Source organism: Rhinolophus hipposideros (assembly GCF_964194185.1).
Source record: "Rhinolophus hipposideros genome assembly, chromosome: 1".
Lineage (NCBI taxonomy): Eukaryota > Metazoa > Chordata > Mammalia > Chiroptera > Rhinolophidae > Rhinolophus > Rhinolophus hipposideros.
Window position 1 is genome coordinate 36,336,912 of NC_138047.1, and position 20,493 is coordinate 36,357,404.

The following is a 20,493-nucleotide window of genomic DNA, read 5'->3' on the forward strand; positions in this document are numbered from 1 at the left end:
GATCTGGAAAGAAAGAAGTGGACCTAACCTAGGATAAAAATTTTGTGTGAGAGTTTCCACAAATGAGAGGCTTAGATTTTGAGATGAGAAAATAAAACCTATTTCTGTAGCATAATAAATTTGGAATCCTTCCCAGGCACCCTGCAGAGAAGAAATCTTGAATGCTTCAAGAGCATTTTTCTAGTATAAAAATAATTACAGCATATTGGCCACAATTCGAGACCTAGAGGGTTAACCAGTATGTTTGTGGGTGAATAAAAAACAGGAATAGTGATTCTAGTTCCTTTGTAGATGCCATAGCAAACTAGAACTCAACTCAAACTCCGCAGGCAGGCTGCTTAGTGGTACATGCCCTCACCCCCATTTTCCCTTCTTTCCTCCCTTCCCTTCATTGATCTCCTCTTTCCTATATCTCTCATTCGTATAGGTGTTATCTAGGCAGCCTCTGTAGTTTCAGAGAATGAGATATGAAAAAGGGAGCCACCCCCAACTACAATGTTTGTGGTACCTTGGCTGATTTAATAAGAATAGGAACAAGCCTGGTCTTTTCTTTAAGGAACTTATATCTGATTTGTGATTAATAGCATCTCTGACATGTTTTTATTTTTTCTGAACTTCTTGCTTTTGGGGACCCACAATTTAAATACCAAATAGTTCCCTATTCTAATCTAAGCAGAAAGGAAGTGCTTCTAAACTTTGAGCACTGATTTACTGTTTGAGATTTTGAGAATAATTATTTCACTTACTTATCCTTTTCTTGAATTTTGGTTCAATTATCTAATATTGTCTTATGCTGGATTCTATTTTGAGACACCTAAAAAATGACCCTTTCTACCTGTGCATCTGTGGCAGATGGGACCCACAAGTACCCCTGCTTCTTCCTGCCAGTACTCCCAGCATCTTTGAAAATCTCAGGGCTCTGTATATCACTCATTTATTGGTGGAAAAACAAACAAATAAACAAATAAACAAAAAACAAGCTGTTGCACAGGTGTGCAGCAGCTAATTGGTTTTACCATTTTGTTCTCCCCTGGAGAATCTTTGCTTTTCTCTCCTAACCTAAAAATGGAGCAGGTGAGGGAGGAGGATGGTTTAGATCAAAGAACTAAAAATCATGAATCGAATGAATGACTGGATGGTGCTTGTAGTTGGTTGAATCCTATTAGGTACTTCTTGAGGTCTGTGAAAAATACCAAATGCCCAACACAGGGTCTGCATTTGGTATTTTTGATAAGAATTGGAGAAGATGTTACAACGCTTGGACTGGTGGGCTGTGGAAAATGAATGAATGATAACCAATGAAGTTATCAGTATATTCCAACAATACGCTGTTTTTGAAAGAGTGTTGGAGAATTTGGGAGTCAGGAGCCCTGGTTTCTTAACTCTATAATTTAGATGCCTATAATTTGAGATTAAATATGGGGTTGCAAAGCTAATTCATTAGAAACTGTGTCTTTCCTAGGTATTAGGTCTGGAATTCAGTTTTCTGCCATAGATGAATGAGTTAGGATCAACGCCAACTGCTAGTAATACAAGACTCCAAAATCACAGTGGCTTATTACAATAGAAATTAATTTCCCTTTCACAGGGAAGCCTGGCAGCAGCAGTCCACTGATATGGTGGCTGTGTTCCCCAGGGACCTCAGGAACCCAGATTCCTCATCCATACTGCTCTAACATCCCTACAGTATAGCCTGTATCCTCCTGGTCTAACGTGGCATGTCTGTCCCAGACAGCAAGAAAAAAATGTGCCTGTGAACTATTTTATAAGGAAGGCTATGAGAAGCTGCCATACAATTCTTACACTTACATCCCATTGGTAAGAATATTTCCTCCATGGCTACATCTAGCTGCAAGGGAGGCTGGGAAATGGATTCTGTATTCTGGGTGGTCATGTGTCCAATCAAAACTTTTTATTGTTATGCAAAAAGACACTAGATATTGATGGACACCTTACAGTGTCTGCTACAGGTAACTAACTTATTTATGAAACCCAAATACCAGGCTTCTCATAGACAAAAGAAAAAGTACAGAATGGTTTGCCCAGTTAACTTTATTATTTTTAAAAAATTGTTTGCACTTAATTACCTGTTGCACAACATGGTTACAATTTAAAACAAGATTTACAAATTAAAACCATCCAGATGCAATGTGCAACCTTCATTATCAGTTATTGCCTGCGTACCTCCAGCTCTGTTTCCCACATGATAAGTTCCTCTTAGATTTGATACATAGAAAAACTTGCTTTTTTGATAAACTTCTTTTATTAGATAACTGAAACTTTGTAAATTTTTGGAGCAAGAAATTATATTTCTTCTCAACTCCATGGCTCTATCTTCATGTTATTTTGTTGGTTGAAATATATCTTTTATATAAGCTGCTTCAAATTTTCTTTTAATTTAGGTGGAGAATATCTCAGAGGAGTAATAAAAAAACAGATTTTACCATGATTCTTTTAAATGTGTTTTTTAAAGTTAATCTCAGAAAAACATTTTTTTCTGAATTTCTCTGCCCCATCTATAGGCTAAAAATCCTATTTTACATCAAGTATTAAAGCTTGTCCACTAATCACTGTGGCAGACTGAACAATTTACTTCAGTTGACTTTTTTAAGGGCACTTAACCTTTAAAAATACACTTAACAAATAGAATGGTTCCCAAACAAAAAAACACTGAGATTTCTCCACAATCATAACCTCTTTCCCAACTTTGATCAAGTTATTTAACATTGCTGAAATCTATTTCTTCACCTGTAAAATGAGGATATTATCTCCTCTACTTGTGTCACAAGATTTTGTGGGATCAAATAAGATTGGATTAGTTACAGCACTTTGAAAGTCTAGCAGTGCATATTCTTGTTCTTATATTGGAAACAAAATATGTGCATTTTACTCTGTAGGAGTATAGTTCTACATGCACCCACATACAGATTTCGATTTTAGAAAAGACAGCATCCACCTCAGCTTACTCTTTTGATGTGCTGATGAAGGGCCAAATTGTAGTTTGTCATTGAATATTGTGTCTATTTCGTAGATTCTCAGTAATCATCTTTTGTTCTAATATTAAACGTAGCTGAGAATTCAAGCCCTAGCACACCACAATTTCAAATAATAATGACCTTGAAATTGGTCAAGGCAACCCCTGGAAAAACTTTCACCTTGTCATCATTACTATTGTGCACCAGACTAAGGAGGAACACAGCTCTAAAAGAAAAGTATATTGAAGACCCTGCCAAAATAATGGAAAAGAAAATTGGCTCTATTTAATACACTTGAAAACCTGTCTACCTTGAAAGAGTACAGTGCCAGTAGTGATTCTATCTAATTGTGTGGAAGCCAAAGAAAGATTCATGCTCATAGTGGTATTTTGTCTTCTCGTCTCTAACTGATCACTGTGAAAAGATAATCAAATGAGGAAGTTGTGTCGCTGAGTTGACTGAGGATATGGCAGCTGGACATATTCTCTGAATGATGTTGTACAGTTATCCTTTGCTTAATTTCCATACAATTAAAGATCTTCCTTGAACACACTGTTTAGGATTGGGCACTAAATACCCAAACTTGAAAGCAAAGCATATTAGGCCTGATTTGTTGATCTTTCTGCCAAACCTAGTTAATCCCGTCTGGTATTGGACAAATATGTTGCTGCCATTCAGTAGGTGAGTGACATATTCAGAGAACTGGAGGAATAGGTAACAGACCTGCATAGCAATTTTACATACATATATCATGATTTTTGCTTTTTAAAATTATTTAAAAATTGCTGATTCCGAGAGCATAGCCACTTATACTCATTCTCTGTTCATTACTATTATTAGACTTTTGGATTTAGGACATTTGTTAGTTTCATCGCAGGTTTTTCCCAGTACTTCTTAGAAAAACAAAATTGAGGTTACTGGAATGGTCTGTAGCTTTCTTAAAGCAAAATATGAATCTCCATTCAAGTTTTAAGTTTTTATTTTTAACTTTTTTAGGGGACGAAAGCCGTTAAGGCCTGTGGCTTCTGGGTAGTGGTTTTAAATTATGCTACCTTGTACTTTGTGCACACTCTAAAAGGAAATAGTATGCATTCTTAGGTAATATTTCATATTATCTTAAGATTTTAATATCTTCTTTCATAACTTTAAAGAAAATGCACATTTTACTATGTATTTAGGTGTTTAGAATGAGGTCTTCCAGTGATATTTAAAATATTCTATAGCCAAGTCATGTGATTCACCTCAATTATATGTACGTATAGGTATGGATGGAGGGAAGGATATTGACAAATACTAATTTTTCTCTCCAAATAATTTTTCGCTGCTTATATCTCACGCCGTTTAGTCTTTAAATTTGTCTTTTCAGAATCCTCCTGACTGCTGTATTGTCTTTCGATTTTGGTTAACAGTCTGTGAACAGAGGCATATTTTCCCTTTTATCTTCCACCAATATCAGGTCAGCTCCTATTTCCAAACTTTCGTGCGGATATAAGGTAGCCCAGAAGCAGTCTCAAAAGAAGAATGTCTTAAATAATACAGCACACTTAACTATTTTGTTTGGACTTCCTTTCTGCTTCTTTAGTGGCTCAACTACATGACATAAAACAGCCCCATGCTGATTAAAGAGGTGTCACATACTCAAACCAGTGCGTTCTCCTAGGCTGCATTGTTTCTACCCGGATATGGGAGTGGCCAGGGTTATCATCTAGTTCTCTTGTTCTTACTAGTAAAAACTCCTGTTTTAGTAAAAACACACTTAGTGGTTGCAAACTCTCAGAAATCTTACTTTTTTAAATGAAATGCACTGTGATTGACGCAATTTCAAAAACATTTTATAGTACAGAATATTTTCCCCCAAAGCCACGTTTGAATGAAGCAATCGATAGCTAATAATCACACACATTTACTGAGTGACTAGTATGTGCCTGACTTCGTGCCTGGCACTTTGTTCCACATCCACCTTATGAGGTAGGAGCTGTCAACGGCTCTCTCATACATTGATCAGACAGGCCATTAGAAGTTAAGCCATTTGTCCAAGGTCACACAGCTAGCCAGCGCTGAAGCCGAGATTTAGGCTGTCAGCTCACTCCAGAGCTCCTGTCTGCGATAGTAATGTGGCTCTGAGGCAAATTTAGCAGCGTAAGCCCAACAAACACTATGTCGCCAAGGAGTTTAAATTAAAAAATTCTCTGTTGATCTTATGCCAAAATACTTGATAAAAGGATAGAAAGTATGTAGTGTTACAAGGCCCAAATTTAAGGCCCAAGTCAGTTCTTGGAATATTTTACCAGAAAAAAATCCTCAGCTACAAATAGCTCTCTATTTCAAGGACATTCAACAATCTTATTATTTTTATTTTTAAAGAAAAACATGGAATAAAGTGTTAGGAAATTAACACTCCCCAAACTGTTAAGAGTTTTATTATAACTGTTAAAGGAATGCTACCCCAGGAAAGCTCAATTGAATACAACGTGTGATTTTTCTAAGACTGTAATAGACATTTCAGGGTCTCAATTATGCCTTGCAAACAAATATCATGAAATAGAAGAGGCCCTGAAACTGTTTTTGGTGAGCTTTCCTTCCCTCTGTCTGGCAGGCTGGTGGGTCAGGATTTTGAGAGCTCATAGATTTTAAACACTTTGGGGCTCATTTTGTTTCCATCGTCATAGGGCTGAGGACAATTTTGCACCAATTCTAAGCAGCCTCTGTATGCTGCTTGGAACCCTCAGCAAATCTATAATTAACAATCTAGCCTAGAGTTCTGGCTCTGTGCTATTGTCTTCAAAAGTTGGTAATGAAGCTAAAGGAAATGAAAAGTCTTGTTTGCTGTATCCTGATAATCAAGTTCTGAGTCCAGTAAAAATAAAGGAACTAGTTAGTGAGAGAGTGTGGCAAAGGAAGCAGACCACAGGGTGATCAGAAAAAGAGTTTTCAAGCTAAATTCAAATCGTTTGGATTAAAGCATCTGGCTCCCTCAGGAATAACATTGCTCAAAAGAGTAGCCAGCAGCCCCTGCAACTAAAACTTCGGAAAAGAGTTTTTTCTTCTCCAGGAATGGGAGCATTGTGTAAATTACTCTTCTGATTTTGAAAACAACAGATCACACAAGGCCTTCAAGAGTTTTCCTTTGCATAGAGGGTGAATTCTTCGCCCTTGCTGCCTTAAATCTTATCCTAGACCTGACCCCTCACTCAGGTTACTTTTCTGTATGCCGTGACAGGCTCTTTCCTGCCAGTTGGCCTTTGCACTGGCTGTTTCCTCTATTGGGAATACTGTTCTCTTGTCTCTTCCCAAGGCTGGCCCCTTGTAGTTTAGGGCAACATTGTTCCTCAGAGACCTTCCTACACCATCCTGTCCAAATCGGCTACCCCATCCCCAGACGCAATTGATCACATTACTAAATTTTTCTTCTATTCATCACTGTATTCCCAGCTTCTAGAATAGGGCTTGATATTTATAGGAGGCCCTCAATACAAAAAGATGAGTGAGTAAGTGGGTGAATGAATGAATGAATGATGGAATATACATTCACATTTTTTCTTTTGTGGAGCCAGTAGTTAGATGGAGTTTCCTGGAAAAGAATGATTACCTTTTCTGTTTTCCTAGGCCGATGAGGTCTGGAGACCAGCAGCATAAACTTAGCACCACCCGGGAACTGCTAGAAATGCAAATTCTCGGGCCCCGTCCCAGACCTACTGAGCTGGCAATGCTCGGAGTGGCACACAACAATCTATGTTCTAGCATGTTCTCCAGGTGACTCTGATGCTTGGGAACCACTGCCCCAGGTCACTCAGGCAGGACCTGGGTCTATCTGATGACCTCTGCATCCTCAGCCGTAAAACAATGCCTGGCACAAAGTAGACAGGAAATATTTGTTGAATGAATCGATCTATCTCCTCTGTCCTCCCCACCCCCCTCACCCATGCCCTGCACCCCGAAGGCGCTGGATACACAAATGTTGAGGACCGGAATGAGTGCCATTCTGAGGACCTGAGGGAAAGCTTTTGTGCTCTGCACTGCAGACCTTGCCAAATTCAGAATCCCAGCTCACCCATTTCTCATTTTTGTGGCCTCCAGAGCAGGAAAGGAAATTTCCATCTGCTGCTGGTAGATGCTAATTTGTTTTCATTTGACCCTTGTGTTCCTGCAAGTGAGCCCAGGGGAGAGGATGGTTAGAGGTGGACTTGCCTCACACGCAGGCCCCTCCAGGGAGGGGAGCAGGAGCTGGTCCCTGAGAAGATGGGGTGGAGCCAGGCCAGTGGCTAAGTGCCAGAGGTGGCTGGAAGGGGTGGGTCTTTGCTGCTCACAGATGGGCTCCTTGTTCCCACGCCAAGTATTGCTTTTGGCTCAAGAGGCTCCCAGCTAAGTCCCAAGCGGGACTTTCTGGGGCTCTCAGCCTTGCTATTTTTACACTCTGACTTCCAGCCCTTGCTTCCTGTTCCCTCAGAAACAGAACAAAACCACGAACAACAAAGGGCCACAGAACCACTTTGAAAGGGCACCTATGGCTTTCAAGTCCTATGCTGAACCATCCCCTGTCAGCTGTGACTTTGCCTTCAGTGAGGTGCAGTGATAATGGAAGACTGGAAAGCATCTTGCGTGCAAGATCCTGCAGGAAGGATAGGAAGGAGAACTAGGTGGGAGCTCTCAGTCTCTGCAGTGTGCCTGGGGGTGGAATTTGGTCCTAAGACCTCTAATGGGAGGGCCCAGGTGTATGGGCAGCTGGATTTACTGCAAGCAGAATTAGGGAGGGAGGCACAGAAACGCAGACCCTGTGTAAAGCCTGCATGGGAGGTGTCCTCACGGGAGTTGTCCTCATGGGACATGGTGGTAGATCGGGGCTCAGGGCCATTCCCTGGGGTGAATCGTGGTGCCATCACTCACCAGCTGTTTGACCTTGGACAGGGCAGCTGACTGGGTCATCACCTCAGCCTTGCAGCCTTTTCTTTTGTTTTCTCCCCGTTATTCACCTTCTGATTTCCCCATAATGCTTTTTCTCAGGACTCTGGAAAAGTAAAATTCATGTCTGCATAAGGACATAGTTTACCCCCGTGGCATTAAACCAAACTGCCATTTTCTCTGAACCAGGACTAACAACAGGGTGTTCTTCATAGGGTGGCCGTGGACACTCCGTGGGCTCCTGCAGTAAAGCAGAGGAGAGCTGGAGGCTGCAGCCCCCACTCAGTACCGCGTCCTTGTTACTGTTACTGTTACTGCCAGTATTGCTGTTACTCACTCTTGGAACTTCATGGCAGCATTGAAGGACTTAGGTCGAAGCCTCCAAAGGCCTGGATTCTTGTCCTGGCTCACTAGTATTCCTACTCATGCCTTCTAGCTGAGATTGATGTGAGCATTAAATGTGATCATACGTGACGGTGTGCTTTACCTGATGGGTGGGGAACCTTTTTTCTTTTTTAATGAGGGCCCCACACCCACAGTGGGGAGAAAGCTCAAGAATCATACAAGTATAAGGCAACTTTATTCATTTGGGTATGGTTCGTGTTTGACAGAAACCCAGGAAATGTTTAGCAACTCTGCTTAAAAATAGACAACAGGGGACATAAATCTTTATTTTTAAAATTTTGGAATATATATTACCTACACATTAGTTGAGAGACAGACATTTAGAGAAAAAGAAGAGATCTGTGAAGCAGAGGTATAGCCGGTCAGGGGCATGGCGCATGATGGGAAGAAGTCCAGCAAGGCGTGCTGGGTACAAGCTGATCTTACCTGGCCTCCTCAGATCCCCAGAGTCCAGCCCTGCTGAGGGAACCTGGTTGACCTTCTACTCCAGGGGAAGAGTCACCATAAGATTACCATCTTTTATCCTTATTCTTTGAACCATCATGACCATTTAATTCCATAAATTCTGTAGTGAACATTTTTCTTTGGGCATATGAAAATATTTTCTTTATGGTGACTTCAGTGAACTTCATATATAATTACATTGTTGGTTTTGAAGATCTATAATATAATAAGCAGTGAATATTTATGTAACAAATATGCCTATGATATGTCAACCTTTGTTCTGAATGCTTTGCGCACTACCTGGTGAGGCCGATACTATTTTGATCCCGATTTTGGAGGTAAGCATCTGAAGCCCTCGTCAGGCAGCCAGACCTGAAGGCCACTGACTTGGTCTCTGCCCTTGGTCTGACATGATTTCGTATTATGATAGTGCTATATATGTAGCTAGTCATATATGCTAATGCCCCCGCTATAGAGACAACTAGGACAAACGTGCAAATTCAGGCCCTCAGACCTCAAAAACCACAGAAATAGTAACTACGAAGAAGCAGCCTCTTTACAACCTTTCAGTTTTTAGCCTCAGGGCTTGTCTGTGAGCCACTAGAATGGGAAGGAACACCCTCAGTATAGGGTTTTCTCCAGTGTAATCCAGAAACCCATGTATTTTACCTTTCCTGTGCCATTTGAGATGCTAAAAAATAATAATAATAATAACAGCAAAAACAACCCCTTGAAAAAGAAGACAGGACATAGGAGTCTATACATATGTTTGTTTCGAGTTGTTTCTGCAAAATTTGGGTAACTTGAAATTATTTAATCATGCTTACTTTCTTGTAGGGGGAGGGGAAATTTCCATTATAATTTGAGACAAGTGGCAGTTTTGCCTCTGGCAGACTTAAACGAGGAAGTGAATGCTGGGACCCCAACAGCCTCATGAATGCACATCTGTGCCCATGTCCTAATCAGTCTCTTTGTTCGGCTTCTGTTTTTCTTGTTGTGCCTGTAACAGCCCAGTGGTGTCTGCCCACACGATGCAGTGGCGTTGGCATAGAGCAAGGCCCACAGGCTTTCTCAGTTGAAATGCTGTAAAGCGTTTCAACCTCTTCTGAATGGCCACAAAGAAAAGGGCCTAATCCTTTCGCATAAAGTGATCCCCAGGTTTAGAGCTCAAGTTGCTTAAGTTTTTCTCCCTGCCTGCCTTGATACAGCTGCCTCTGATTCCGCCATTATGCCCCCATTGCTATGACTTGCTTACTCCAATCCTCTTCTCTCTTCTTACGTCTCTAGCACTTGAATTCATTTTATATTCAACTCATAAAAGGCCAAGAATGATATTTTTAAAAACAAATGGTTATTTAGTAAACTTATAAAGTATTCACATAGGCCAGGGATGGCTCCAACTGTCTCGTACATTTATTTACCCACTCGCCAACAGTGTTTTAAAAAAATTATTTTATGAATTTGAATGCCTGTGGGCCTTACACGTGCTTGCCAGTTTGCCAGTCCCCACCATTCTCTGTTGTTTTCACGCCCGCCCTACTTTATATTTACATTACTTGCCTGGTTTTAGAGTCAGTCTGGTCACTTCTTGAATTCCAAGGCTTTTCCAGTCTGCCTTCTTTGAGAATCTTCTGTGTGCAATTTAGAATTCTAGAGTATTACAAAAACATTGCTACTTTGCATATGTTTATAATCAAATGGGAGGAGTTGTTAAAGAAAATGGAAGATATAAGTATAGTACTCATTGATAGGAAGCGGTCAAATACTCATTGCTGGGACTGTTACATGATACCAGCCAGTAAATCTTACATATTCACAAAGGGCTAGTTAATTGTGGCTACTGGAGCATTAAGTCTGGAACATCCCTGAAGGCGAAAATGACCGAACTGGAGCTGTCCTACTTTGGGAACATCATGGGAAGGCAGGGTTCTTTAGAAAAGACAATAATGCGAGGAAGAAATGGAAGGCAGCAGGAAAAGAGGAAGACCAAGTAGGAGATGGATGGACTCCATGAAAGAAGCCATAGGCGTGAGTCTGCAGGAGCTGAGCAGGGCAGCCGAGGTCACGACTGTGTGGACATCACTCATTCCTGGGTCACCAGGAGTCGGAGCCGACTCAAAGACATGTAACGACAACATTGGAACTTTAGCTTGTTCACAGAGTTCTTGGAGTTGTTGAATGACTAGACAATAGGTCAGTGATGTCCATATTCTCAAGTGTCAACTTTCAGTTCTTTTCTTGTTCCTTTCTGCATCACTTGTTTTACCATATTTTGTATTCATAGGATGGCTATAGTTCTTCTCATTTGGGCTATGGACACACCTGCCCATCACATTCTCCTGACGACTAGTACTGAACTTTGGAGACTGTAATTTGTGTCCTCTTTTAACCAAATCCTCTCCTTCTTTTCCATTTCCCAGCAGATATATGGAGTGATCACTCATTTCAGACTGATCCAGATTTGCCTCCTGGCTGGAAAAGAATCATCGACATTGCTGGGACCTATTACTGGCACATACCAACAGGAACGACTCAGTGGGAACGGCCTGTCTCCATCCCAGCAGAACTTCGGGGCTCTAGGAAAGGGTCACTTAGTTCTATAACGCCGTCTCCCACTCCAGAGAATGAGGTAAAATGGAGTATCTTTTTAACGACTTAGTAGAGTGAATGTAACTTGTGATTTCTCTTGAGACTTGTTGCTTCTGCCCCAAGGTCATCAAGGTAAGCTTTTTGACGATCATGCATGTTGCATTTGAAATCTCAGTAATGCTTCCTCTTAGTAACTAGTGTTGATACCATTGTTTAGGGATGTTTTCATTTTTTAATGGCTTTTGATGCCTTGAAACACCATTCCAGGAACAGAAAGTAAGAGGGGCTGATTAATGAGAGGTGGTTAACATTCCCCAGGGCTCACAGAGGCAATATTTTACCCTGCAGGTGCCATTGCATGGTGCTGACTCCATAAAATATTTACACAGAAGAACGTCTCTTGACCAGACATCTTATAATTACTGCATATCTTATTATTCTTGGGTTCATTTGATTGCATGGAGAGGATGTCTGTAAGAGTAACCCTTGAGAGCTCTTAAATGCTCAATTTCTATTTAAAAAAAGGATCTGTTTATTTAGCAGAAGTGACATTATGTTAGAAATAATGAGCAGCATAAATTCCTGCTATCCCAGAGGAAGAAATATGAATGTTTAAACAAAGAATTGAGGCATTAAAAACTTCCATTGTGGTATTTGTTAATATTAAGATTTCTGCAGTAAACCTTTGTGAATCCTGATGACAAAATATTCAAGAGAATTCTATTTGGAAAAGGTCACAGCGAAGTATTGGCCTTTTTTTGGAGAAAAGTGATTTGATTGCTGACACTAAGACATTTCTGCCGTTTTGTGACTACAATCTTTTTTTCTTTAAACAACCCATTTTCTTTTACTTTGGGGACAGAGATGACATTTGAACTGCATCTCTTACCTGCAAAGCTTCAAAGTTTCTCTATATATTCGCAACTATTATCACCTTTCCTTAGAGGACACAAGAGAAAGACATCTTTGATTATATACTTGTTCTTCTCTGGGAGGCAATAAAACCTACATTCCAACCATATCCTTCTGTTACTAGGCTTCGGCATCTTACTTACGCAGCCTGGACCTCAGATCCTCCATCTTTAAAGTGATGGGTTGAGGCGAGCTGTACCTTCATTGGTGCACAAGGGCCTTGGTTGGTTGGTGTTTTGCCCCGACAGTCAGGCACATGCTTCGGTTCCACTGAACCACATAGGATTTTGTTGCTTATCACTAGGCGATTATGACAACTTTTTATTGAAGCATCATATTTCTACTCCCTGAACAAATTCTCCCTATTTATTCAAGTATTAGGTGCCCTGAAGGCGAGTAAAGATGAACCCACACAGCCCTGGTGCTCACTTTGCTTAGCATGTCACGGAGTCCTCTTCCTGACCCAGCCCAGGTGCGTCCTGGCATTTCTCCCTGGACCACAGAGTGGCTTCCCAGAGGCTGAGCCAGCCAGGATGCAGCCTGTGCTCGCGCTAAGGCACCGATATCCTCTCTCTTCCTTACCTGTATGTCTTTGCTCGTGGTATCTCCGTTAGAATTTTCCACTTCAGGGCTTCATTCCCTTTTTGTGACCCCTTTAGCCATTTCCACTAATGGAAAGTGCCCTATTACCAGAGAATGCCAGGGTAGGAAGGGATCATCTGATACCAGCATCCATACCTTATAGGCAGGGAAACTGAGTCACAGAGAGGTCAGTGACCAGTGGCAACACCGGATCTAGAACTCAGAGTTCCTGGCTCCTAGGTCAGAATTCTCACTCGACTTCTCTGGCTTTGGGATTTCATCCTACTCTGCTTTCTTACTGTCCCAGTGTTGAGGAGATTAGACTAATTCTGTTTCTGTTCAGTGAATCTCTTGTCTTCTAGATGTGGAAGAAATGAGGTCCTTTGTAAAGCCTGCCTCCCAGGGCCAGAGTATGGGCGTGATGGAGTCCAAGGAGGGCATCCTGAAGTTTCTGTGGCTCAGATTTTTATTTCTCTGATTAATGTGGTAGACTTTTGTTTGTTTCCATGTTTTGGGAAGAATGCAGCACAAGTGGACGGCTGGCCCTGGGGCAAATTGTCAGGTGGCAGAGTCCACTTAGAGTCCCTGCGCCTCCTTCTGATGCCCCCTTTTTCTTATTCTTCCCCTGCTCCATGCCTGCTTCCTCCTTCCCCTCCACTGTTCAGGGTCCCTCCCATGGCCCCCCTCCCCGCTTCTCCTCCCTAGGGTCAGTGTTACTCTCACATACCCCAGTACTCAGCCTTCCAGCTGCTTTTCATGACTTGTGGTGTTCAGAGTATTTTCATAAATGTCGTTTCATTTGTTCCTTCGAGTGGCAGAGAAGACAGCTATTGTGCTCCCTATTTAAGAAAAGAGGGGGGCACTTCCATCCCTGAACGGAGAATCACAAATCACACTGAGCCAAAAAAGCATCCGTTGTTTTCTTCAGCTACAAATAAAATGAATGTTCCCGTGCTGCTACAACATCCTCACCGGCATTTCCTAAAACGCCTTTTGAGAACACCTTTCTGATGTTACCACTTCACCTTGCACTCAAGTACTCACCTCAGATCAGGAAGCCCATGGGCTCGGCCATTTAATTCTCTTAGACCCCATTGTACAAAGTGGATGCTGCTGACAGATGGTTTAAAGAGAAAATTATGTGTACAAACAACCTTAAAGAAACACACAGAAGGACTTTCTGATAAAGAACAAAGATTTGTGGATAAACTTTATACAGGTTTAATCCAAGGATAAAGGGCCCGCTTAGCAGAGGCCATAACACTTACAGAATCCACTCACAGCAGAAAAAGAGAGTTAGCCCAGGTGCTTCTTCAGAAAGTCGTGGTCCATCACAGAGAACAAGAACAGTTAAATAAAGGAAAGCCACGAGCCTTTCGAGTGGGATTGTCTGGGCCCCCGGGTGCTGGAAAATCAACCTTCATAGACTATTTTGGAAAAATGCTCACTGAGAGAGGGCACAAATTATGTGTGCTAGCTGTGGACCCTTCTTCCTGTCCTAGTGGTGGATCATTGTTGGGTGATAAAACCCGAATGACTGAGTTATCAAGAGATATGAATGCATACATCAGACCATCTCCTACTAGAGGTGCTTTAGGAGGTGTGACAAGAACCACAAATGAAGCTATTCTGTTGTGTGAAGGAGGGGGATATGACATCATTCTAATTGCAACCGTAGGTGTGGGTCATTCGGAGTCTGCTGTTACTGACATGGTTGACATGTTTGTTTTACTACTGCCACCAGCAGGAGGAGATGAGTTGCAGGGTATCAAAAGAGGTATAATTGAGATGGCAGATCTGGTAGCTGTAACTAAATCTGACGGGGACTTGGTTGTGCCAGCGGAGGACACAGGCGGAGTATGTGCGCGCGCTGAAATTATTCCCCAAGCGTCCGGAAGTCTGGAGACCAAAGGTAGTTGGTATTTCTTCCAAAAGTGGAGAGGGGATCACTGAAATGTGGGATACAATGAAAGAATTCCGGGACTTAATGCTTGCCAGTGGGGAGCTGATTGCCAGACGACAGAAGCAGCAGAAAGTTTGGATGTGGAATCTCATTCAGGAAAGTGTGTTAGAACATTTCAGGACCCACCCCACAGTCCGGGAACAGATTCCTCTTCTGGAAAGAGAGGTTCTGAGTGGAGCCCTGTCCCCAGGCCTAGCAGCAGACTCGTTGAAAGCTTTTAAAACAGAGACTAATGAAATTCATCCTATACCATAATTTTGTATATTGTTTCGTGAAGTATTTTAATATTAAAAGTCACTTGTGTGGTTAAAAAAAAAAAAAGAGGGAACTGAGGTTCAATCAGTTGAGTAACCACGCCTCTGGTGTTGGGGTGCACATACGTCCCATTCTCTGACTCCAGACCCTGTGCTGTGCCCCGTCCTGCCTGAATTTCCACCTCGCTGTGGGTTCCACTCCTCTCTTCTGTTGCTAACCATGCCCTGTGTTGACAGTCTTATCCCTCCAGTGAACTTCGTTAATGGATGTGTAGTTTGAAGTTTCAGAGGGAGAATGACTCATATCCAGCACTTTAATGTGGGTTGGATGTTCTCGAGATCAACCTTTCACTTCATACACATTTCTCCTGTACATAAGGCTATCATCATTAAGTCAAAGAACCAAGCAGATTTAAAAGGCAATAAATTAAAATCGTAAGGAGGTAGAGAAAAGAGGAAGGGGAGACTTGGAGAAAAGACCCAGCCTGTCATACACCCAGGACATGCAGATGCTGAAACGGATATTAAACCAGAGGCACTAAGGGTAATCAGTGTGTACAGTGCAAGGCTCATGCTTTATCTCCTTACTTCTCATAAAACCCTGTGCCTCTGGTACTAGAGTTGTGGTTCTCTTTTTACGTATGGCAGCACTGAGACACAGAGAGGTGAAGGAGCTTGCCCAAGGTCACAAGCGTCGATGAAGTCAAGCTTGAATGAAGGGCTACTGAGCCCCAAGCTTCACTATACTGTGTATTAGGGGTCTTGGAGAGCCTCGAATCTCTTTACCTTACCCACAGGGAGGGCTGTGTCCTATGTAGAGCCTTCTAGAAAATGACTTGTCTTGATAACATGATCTCAGGTGCTTATAACAGTTGAAGAGAAGTGGTTATTTCTCTGACACCATTCCTTTGCTTCCTAAATAGAAATCTATTTCAACTAATTTGCAAACATGAGAAAAAGCGAAATGTTAAGGGAGAAAAGAAACTTGTAGTATGTAGTGTTAGAAGTGCGTATTTTATTCAGCTTTTCCCCATGCTGGCTTAAAAAAAAAAAAATCAAATAAAAAAGTGCCAAATCTGTTGACTAAGCTTCTCAAAAGTTTAGGACTGAAGGCTTCCTTACAGTTTGAAAATTCTGCATATCACATTCCAAAGTTTACTGGGGAAGTGTTAAGCGCAGCAGATAATGTTTCCCCTGCACATGCCAGCAGTATTTTTGAAAGTTTATAAACTGGCCAGGAAGCATTTGCTGCTGAAATTTGGCCCATAGTCATCTCCCCCGAGTCCACTGATTTGTTCCAAATTACTTGGCTGTTGAATTTTAGAAGAGGGAGCCACACAGAATAGTTTTATGAATAACTGTTAGCCCATAGGCAAATCTTCCTTATAATCTTTGCAACTGAAGGTGTTTCCTAGTTCCTTAAAAAAAGAATATGGAGGAGAAAGTGGGTCAGGACCGTGATCTCTTCTTGGTCATCATTTACTCTGCTCTTTCTGCATTGTTCGTCGGAGCCCTGAACGCTAACTCTCTAGGAGGAGCAAAATCCATGTATTACGTTAGAACCTGTGGGTTTCCATATACACTTAGAAATAAGATGGCAACCCAGAGGGGCCAGTCTATCATCAAATTTACTGAACTTCTTGACCCGATCAAGTTATCGTGACATTTTAGAGCTCATAAGAGCCTTCGAGGAGGGTCTAGTGGGTGCTACGGTATTTCTCAGTCTAGATGAGCCAAGAATGACCTCTGGGACTTATATGTAGTACATGCTGATTCCTTGGTCCTACCCCAGGCCACTGAGCTAAACCTTCTAAGGGTGGGGCCTGGGAACATGCCTTTCTCAGAAGCTTTCCTGGTGATTCTATGCTGAGTCAGTGTAAGAGCTGGTCCTCTAGGGAATCTAGTCTCCCTGTTTTTATCTATATGTCACTTCCTCTTTGGCCTCATACTAGGATCTCCTGTGAATCATTGCTCTCACACCTCTGCTCTGAAAGCACTTTATTTCATTATGTCACTTTGTAGTATTATTACTTGTGGCATGTCAGTTTCCCTTCTGTGGGTTTGGGGCCTGTCCATCTCATCTTGTGTCCCCAGTACTTGGCACAGTACTAGGTACGTGGTGAAGGTCATGAAGTGTTTGCTGAATGAAGGCATAAACCAGTTGCATAGCTGAGGGAGCTAGTTGACTTACTGAGGTGGCAGACCCAGCACTAGAACCCCAGGGCCCCTGATCCTACCCCCTGGTTTACAGTTTCTACATTTAATTGCACAAGCATTTGTCAGTCTGTTTACTAGTTTGCCTTTTTTTTTAATAATGAATTTTATCGGGGGATATTGGGGAACAGTGTATTTCTCCAGGGCCCATCAGCTCCAAGTTGTTGTCCTTTAATCTAGTTGTGGAGGGCGCACCTCAGCTCCAAGTCCAGTTACCGTTTTCAGTCTTTAGTTGCAAGAGGCGCAGCCCACAATCCCATATGGGAATTGAACCAGCAGCCTTCTTGTTGTGAGCTCGTGCTCTAACCAACTGAACCACCTGGCCGCCCCCCCTTTTTTTTTATTTCACTGGGTTGTGTTTGTATGATAAACCTTAACTCTATTCTTACAGAGTTGCATCCAACAAAACACTGAAAGTGTTTCAAAAAGAAGGAAAACTATACACACATAGATGAATACAATGCTCGTTAACGTTGCCTGGCCTGTTCCTTAGAATTCCAGAATTCCAGATACTCTGCTGTTTATCATCAACGCCACATACCAAAGCTCAAGTCTTAATAATAAGAGGATTAAGAGACATCATTCGTAACATTTTGTAGTCCCCAACTTTTTATCCTTACAAGTGACCTTATTTTTATTTCTATTTTTTTCCGTTGAAAGAGTAGAGGATAAGGAAACTGGCATTTCCTGAGCATCTGTGGGTAGCCAGTCTCTGTGCTAAGGACTAACGTTCTTGATCTCCCTTTGTCCATCCTGTGACAGGAGGTCTTATTAGCCCTTTTTGATAGATGAGGACCTGAGGTCACAGAGCAAATGAGAGATAAGACAGGATTTGAACCCAGACTTTCTAGCAGAACTTCCGAAGTGCACACAGAAATGATACAATTTCAGCTTCCGTCAAAGCCACTGTGGAACATTCAAGTGCTTTCTTCTCTACCTGCTTCTCAGCAGGTTCAACCGTCCACCCTTGCTCCCCAGTTTGCTTTTTGATACCGCTTCATAGAGACTTTCTTAGTGCTTCCTAGGGACTGTCCCAGCCCTTCAGAGCCCGTCTTCAAGAATAACCCTAATATTCGCTTGTTTGCAGCCGAAGGGCAGTGCACCCTTTTTGTTTGATCTGTAGAATTCCGTTCCAAGATCTTAGAAGAGATATCTGGGAGAAAAAGAAAGCTCTCAGTCATCAAGGTTATGCAGTTGAATTCACTTAGTGAGTCCACCCTCACACAGCTTCTGCTGTGTGGTCACAAAAGGCACCAGGTGCCAGGCTCCAGGCGCAGGGTCAGTTCCTGCAGACACACTGCCTCTGAGGAGCTAAGGCTCCAGGGCTGTCCCAGAACCAAGCATGATCACCATGCCTGGGCAAGGTCAAGGCAAGCACCAGGAGAGTATATCCCCAGCTATGATTCTGAGTGGCACCAGAATGCCACTCAGCTGCATTTCTGGAAAGATTATCAGTTAGGAGGCCATGGCTCATGAAAGACGGCTCTGTTCTTCCTTTACTACCCTGTTCCCTATCTTGAGTCTGCGTTTTTCCTGAGGCATATTGGCCCACCTGCCTTTCCCTCTCATTGTCTTTCTCTTTCTCTCTTCTTTTATCTCTCCCACTACCCAGACTACAGACTGGGGTGGCTGCGACTTTCTGTAGAACCAAAGAAGCTTGTTTGGGTTGTTTTGGGTTTTTTTTAAATGTATTAACAAAAATGTTGTATTCTCTCTTCTTAATGAAAAAAAGAACAGATAAATGGAATATGTAGTTCTTAAAATTTAAAACGAATTGTGTTTGTCTTTCATTGTCCTTAATTTGAAAAAGAAAATTGTGGTCACTTATTGGAGAGAAAAAAATTTTTAAATGAATATTTTTAAATATAGATGGGGGAAAAAAGGGTCTTTGACCTAATCGTAATGTAAAGTATAAGTTTCTGTTTTTCCTTGCTTGATTTTTGTGCTAAAGGGTTTTTTTAGGAGCACCCATGTTATTTTAAGTTTTCACAAAGTCACTGTATAGGGCCTTTGTTTATGTAAATCTGTAAAAAGTGATTGTTGGAAATTTGCCAGCTGACTCATGTCTCCATAGCCTAAAAGCTAAATTCATGCAGTCTTAGAATTATAATCAACTTTTACTTTACAAGGACCCCTTTGTCCATAGAGTAAATACATTAAAAGAAATTTTTTAAAGCCACACACACTTAGAACTGTTTTATTAAATGCTAAAGATTTTTCTGAATACTTGTTTTATATAGTTCCATTTTTTCACGCTGTCCTTTCCCAACACAGTGTCTCTTGAGTATAATTTCTGATTTCAGATTCCTTTTGTCAAATACCCACCCTTTAAAAAAAAAAAAAATTCTCCACACAAAAAAAATTACTTTAGTCTTCCTAATTCATTATCTGATAACTCTTTTTCAAATTCAACTTAAATGAAAACCAACTATTGCTCACATGGAAACAATGATGGTTTGGGGCTAAATATGATTTTTTTTTTATTTTAAAGAAATTTTAACTTAAAATTTTATTTTCTACTTGATATTTCAGGTCCTTATCCTGAGTACTTACTTATTTCTACTCCTACAGTGGTGACTCTAAACCTTTTTTGGTCACTGGCCTCTCTGAAAATATGAGAAAAGTTGGGGATCATCTCCCCAGGAAAACATAGATGCACAAAACCCCACTTATTTCAGGGGGTTCACAGGTCCCTTCAGCTAACAGGTGAAGACGCTCCTATGTGATTAATTTACTCCTGAGGGAAAACTGAACCCTGCCTTTGGGGATGCAATAAGGAGAGAAGTAGGGGGCTGGGCAGCACTTCTGCTCTTCTACTTGATAAACTAGATTATTTTAAATAAACAAATATAGTCGTCTAAGTTTTATTTTTAAAACTACCGCATTTCAGGTGCCTCATCCAAAAAAAAGAATGCAGCAATACCTGTGCAAGAGTAATAGTGAATCATAGGGTCCGACCAAGTTAGATAAATGCATCTTTTAACACACGGGGCGTTTGAACTTAGCTTCTTCTGCTTTGAGTTATTTCAAAAATTGTCTTAATGTTGTGAGCAAAAGTTATGGGTCAATGTTCCCTTATCATTTGCAAAGCACTTTGAAAGTTACTTAGTTGAAAAGTTTTTATTACTGGTTTGTTATCAGAGAAAAGAGATTTTTGCCGGACAAGTCAGTGCAACAAATTTATAAGCGTCCCTGAGTTTTATTAGTATTATTTCCCCAAATTGTAGATGAAAAATATTTGAATGTTCACTCAATC

At 41.4% G+C, this 20,493-nt stretch overlaps 1 protein-coding gene and 1 pseudogene across 14 annotated transcripts in view; both read left to right on the forward strand.

The window, feature by feature from the left end:
* APBB2 (amyloid beta precursor protein binding family B member 2) overlaps positions 1-20,493 on the forward strand; it is a 335,703-nt gene that overhangs the window by 217,236 nt on the left and 97,974 nt on the right. For 7 of the 13 annotated variants that reach the window (XM_081059386.1, XM_081059395.1, XM_081059387.1 and 4 more), the window contains one exon: positions 11,147-11,352. In XM_081059386.1, the coding sequence (XP_080915512.1) occupies positions 11,147-11,352 (206 nt within the window). Of the gene's footprint in view, positions 1-11,143; positions 11,353-20,493 lie in introns of all 13 variants that reach the window. The other 6 variants (XM_081059391.1, XM_081059384.1, XM_081059398.1 and 3 more) reach the window with 1 other exon arrangement.
* On the forward strand, positions 13,731-19,561 carry LOC308502156 (methylmalonic aciduria type A protein, mitochondrial-like; annotated as a pseudogene). The gene has a single exon. The product of its transcript is annotated as a methylmalonic aciduria type A protein, mitochondrial-like (transcript).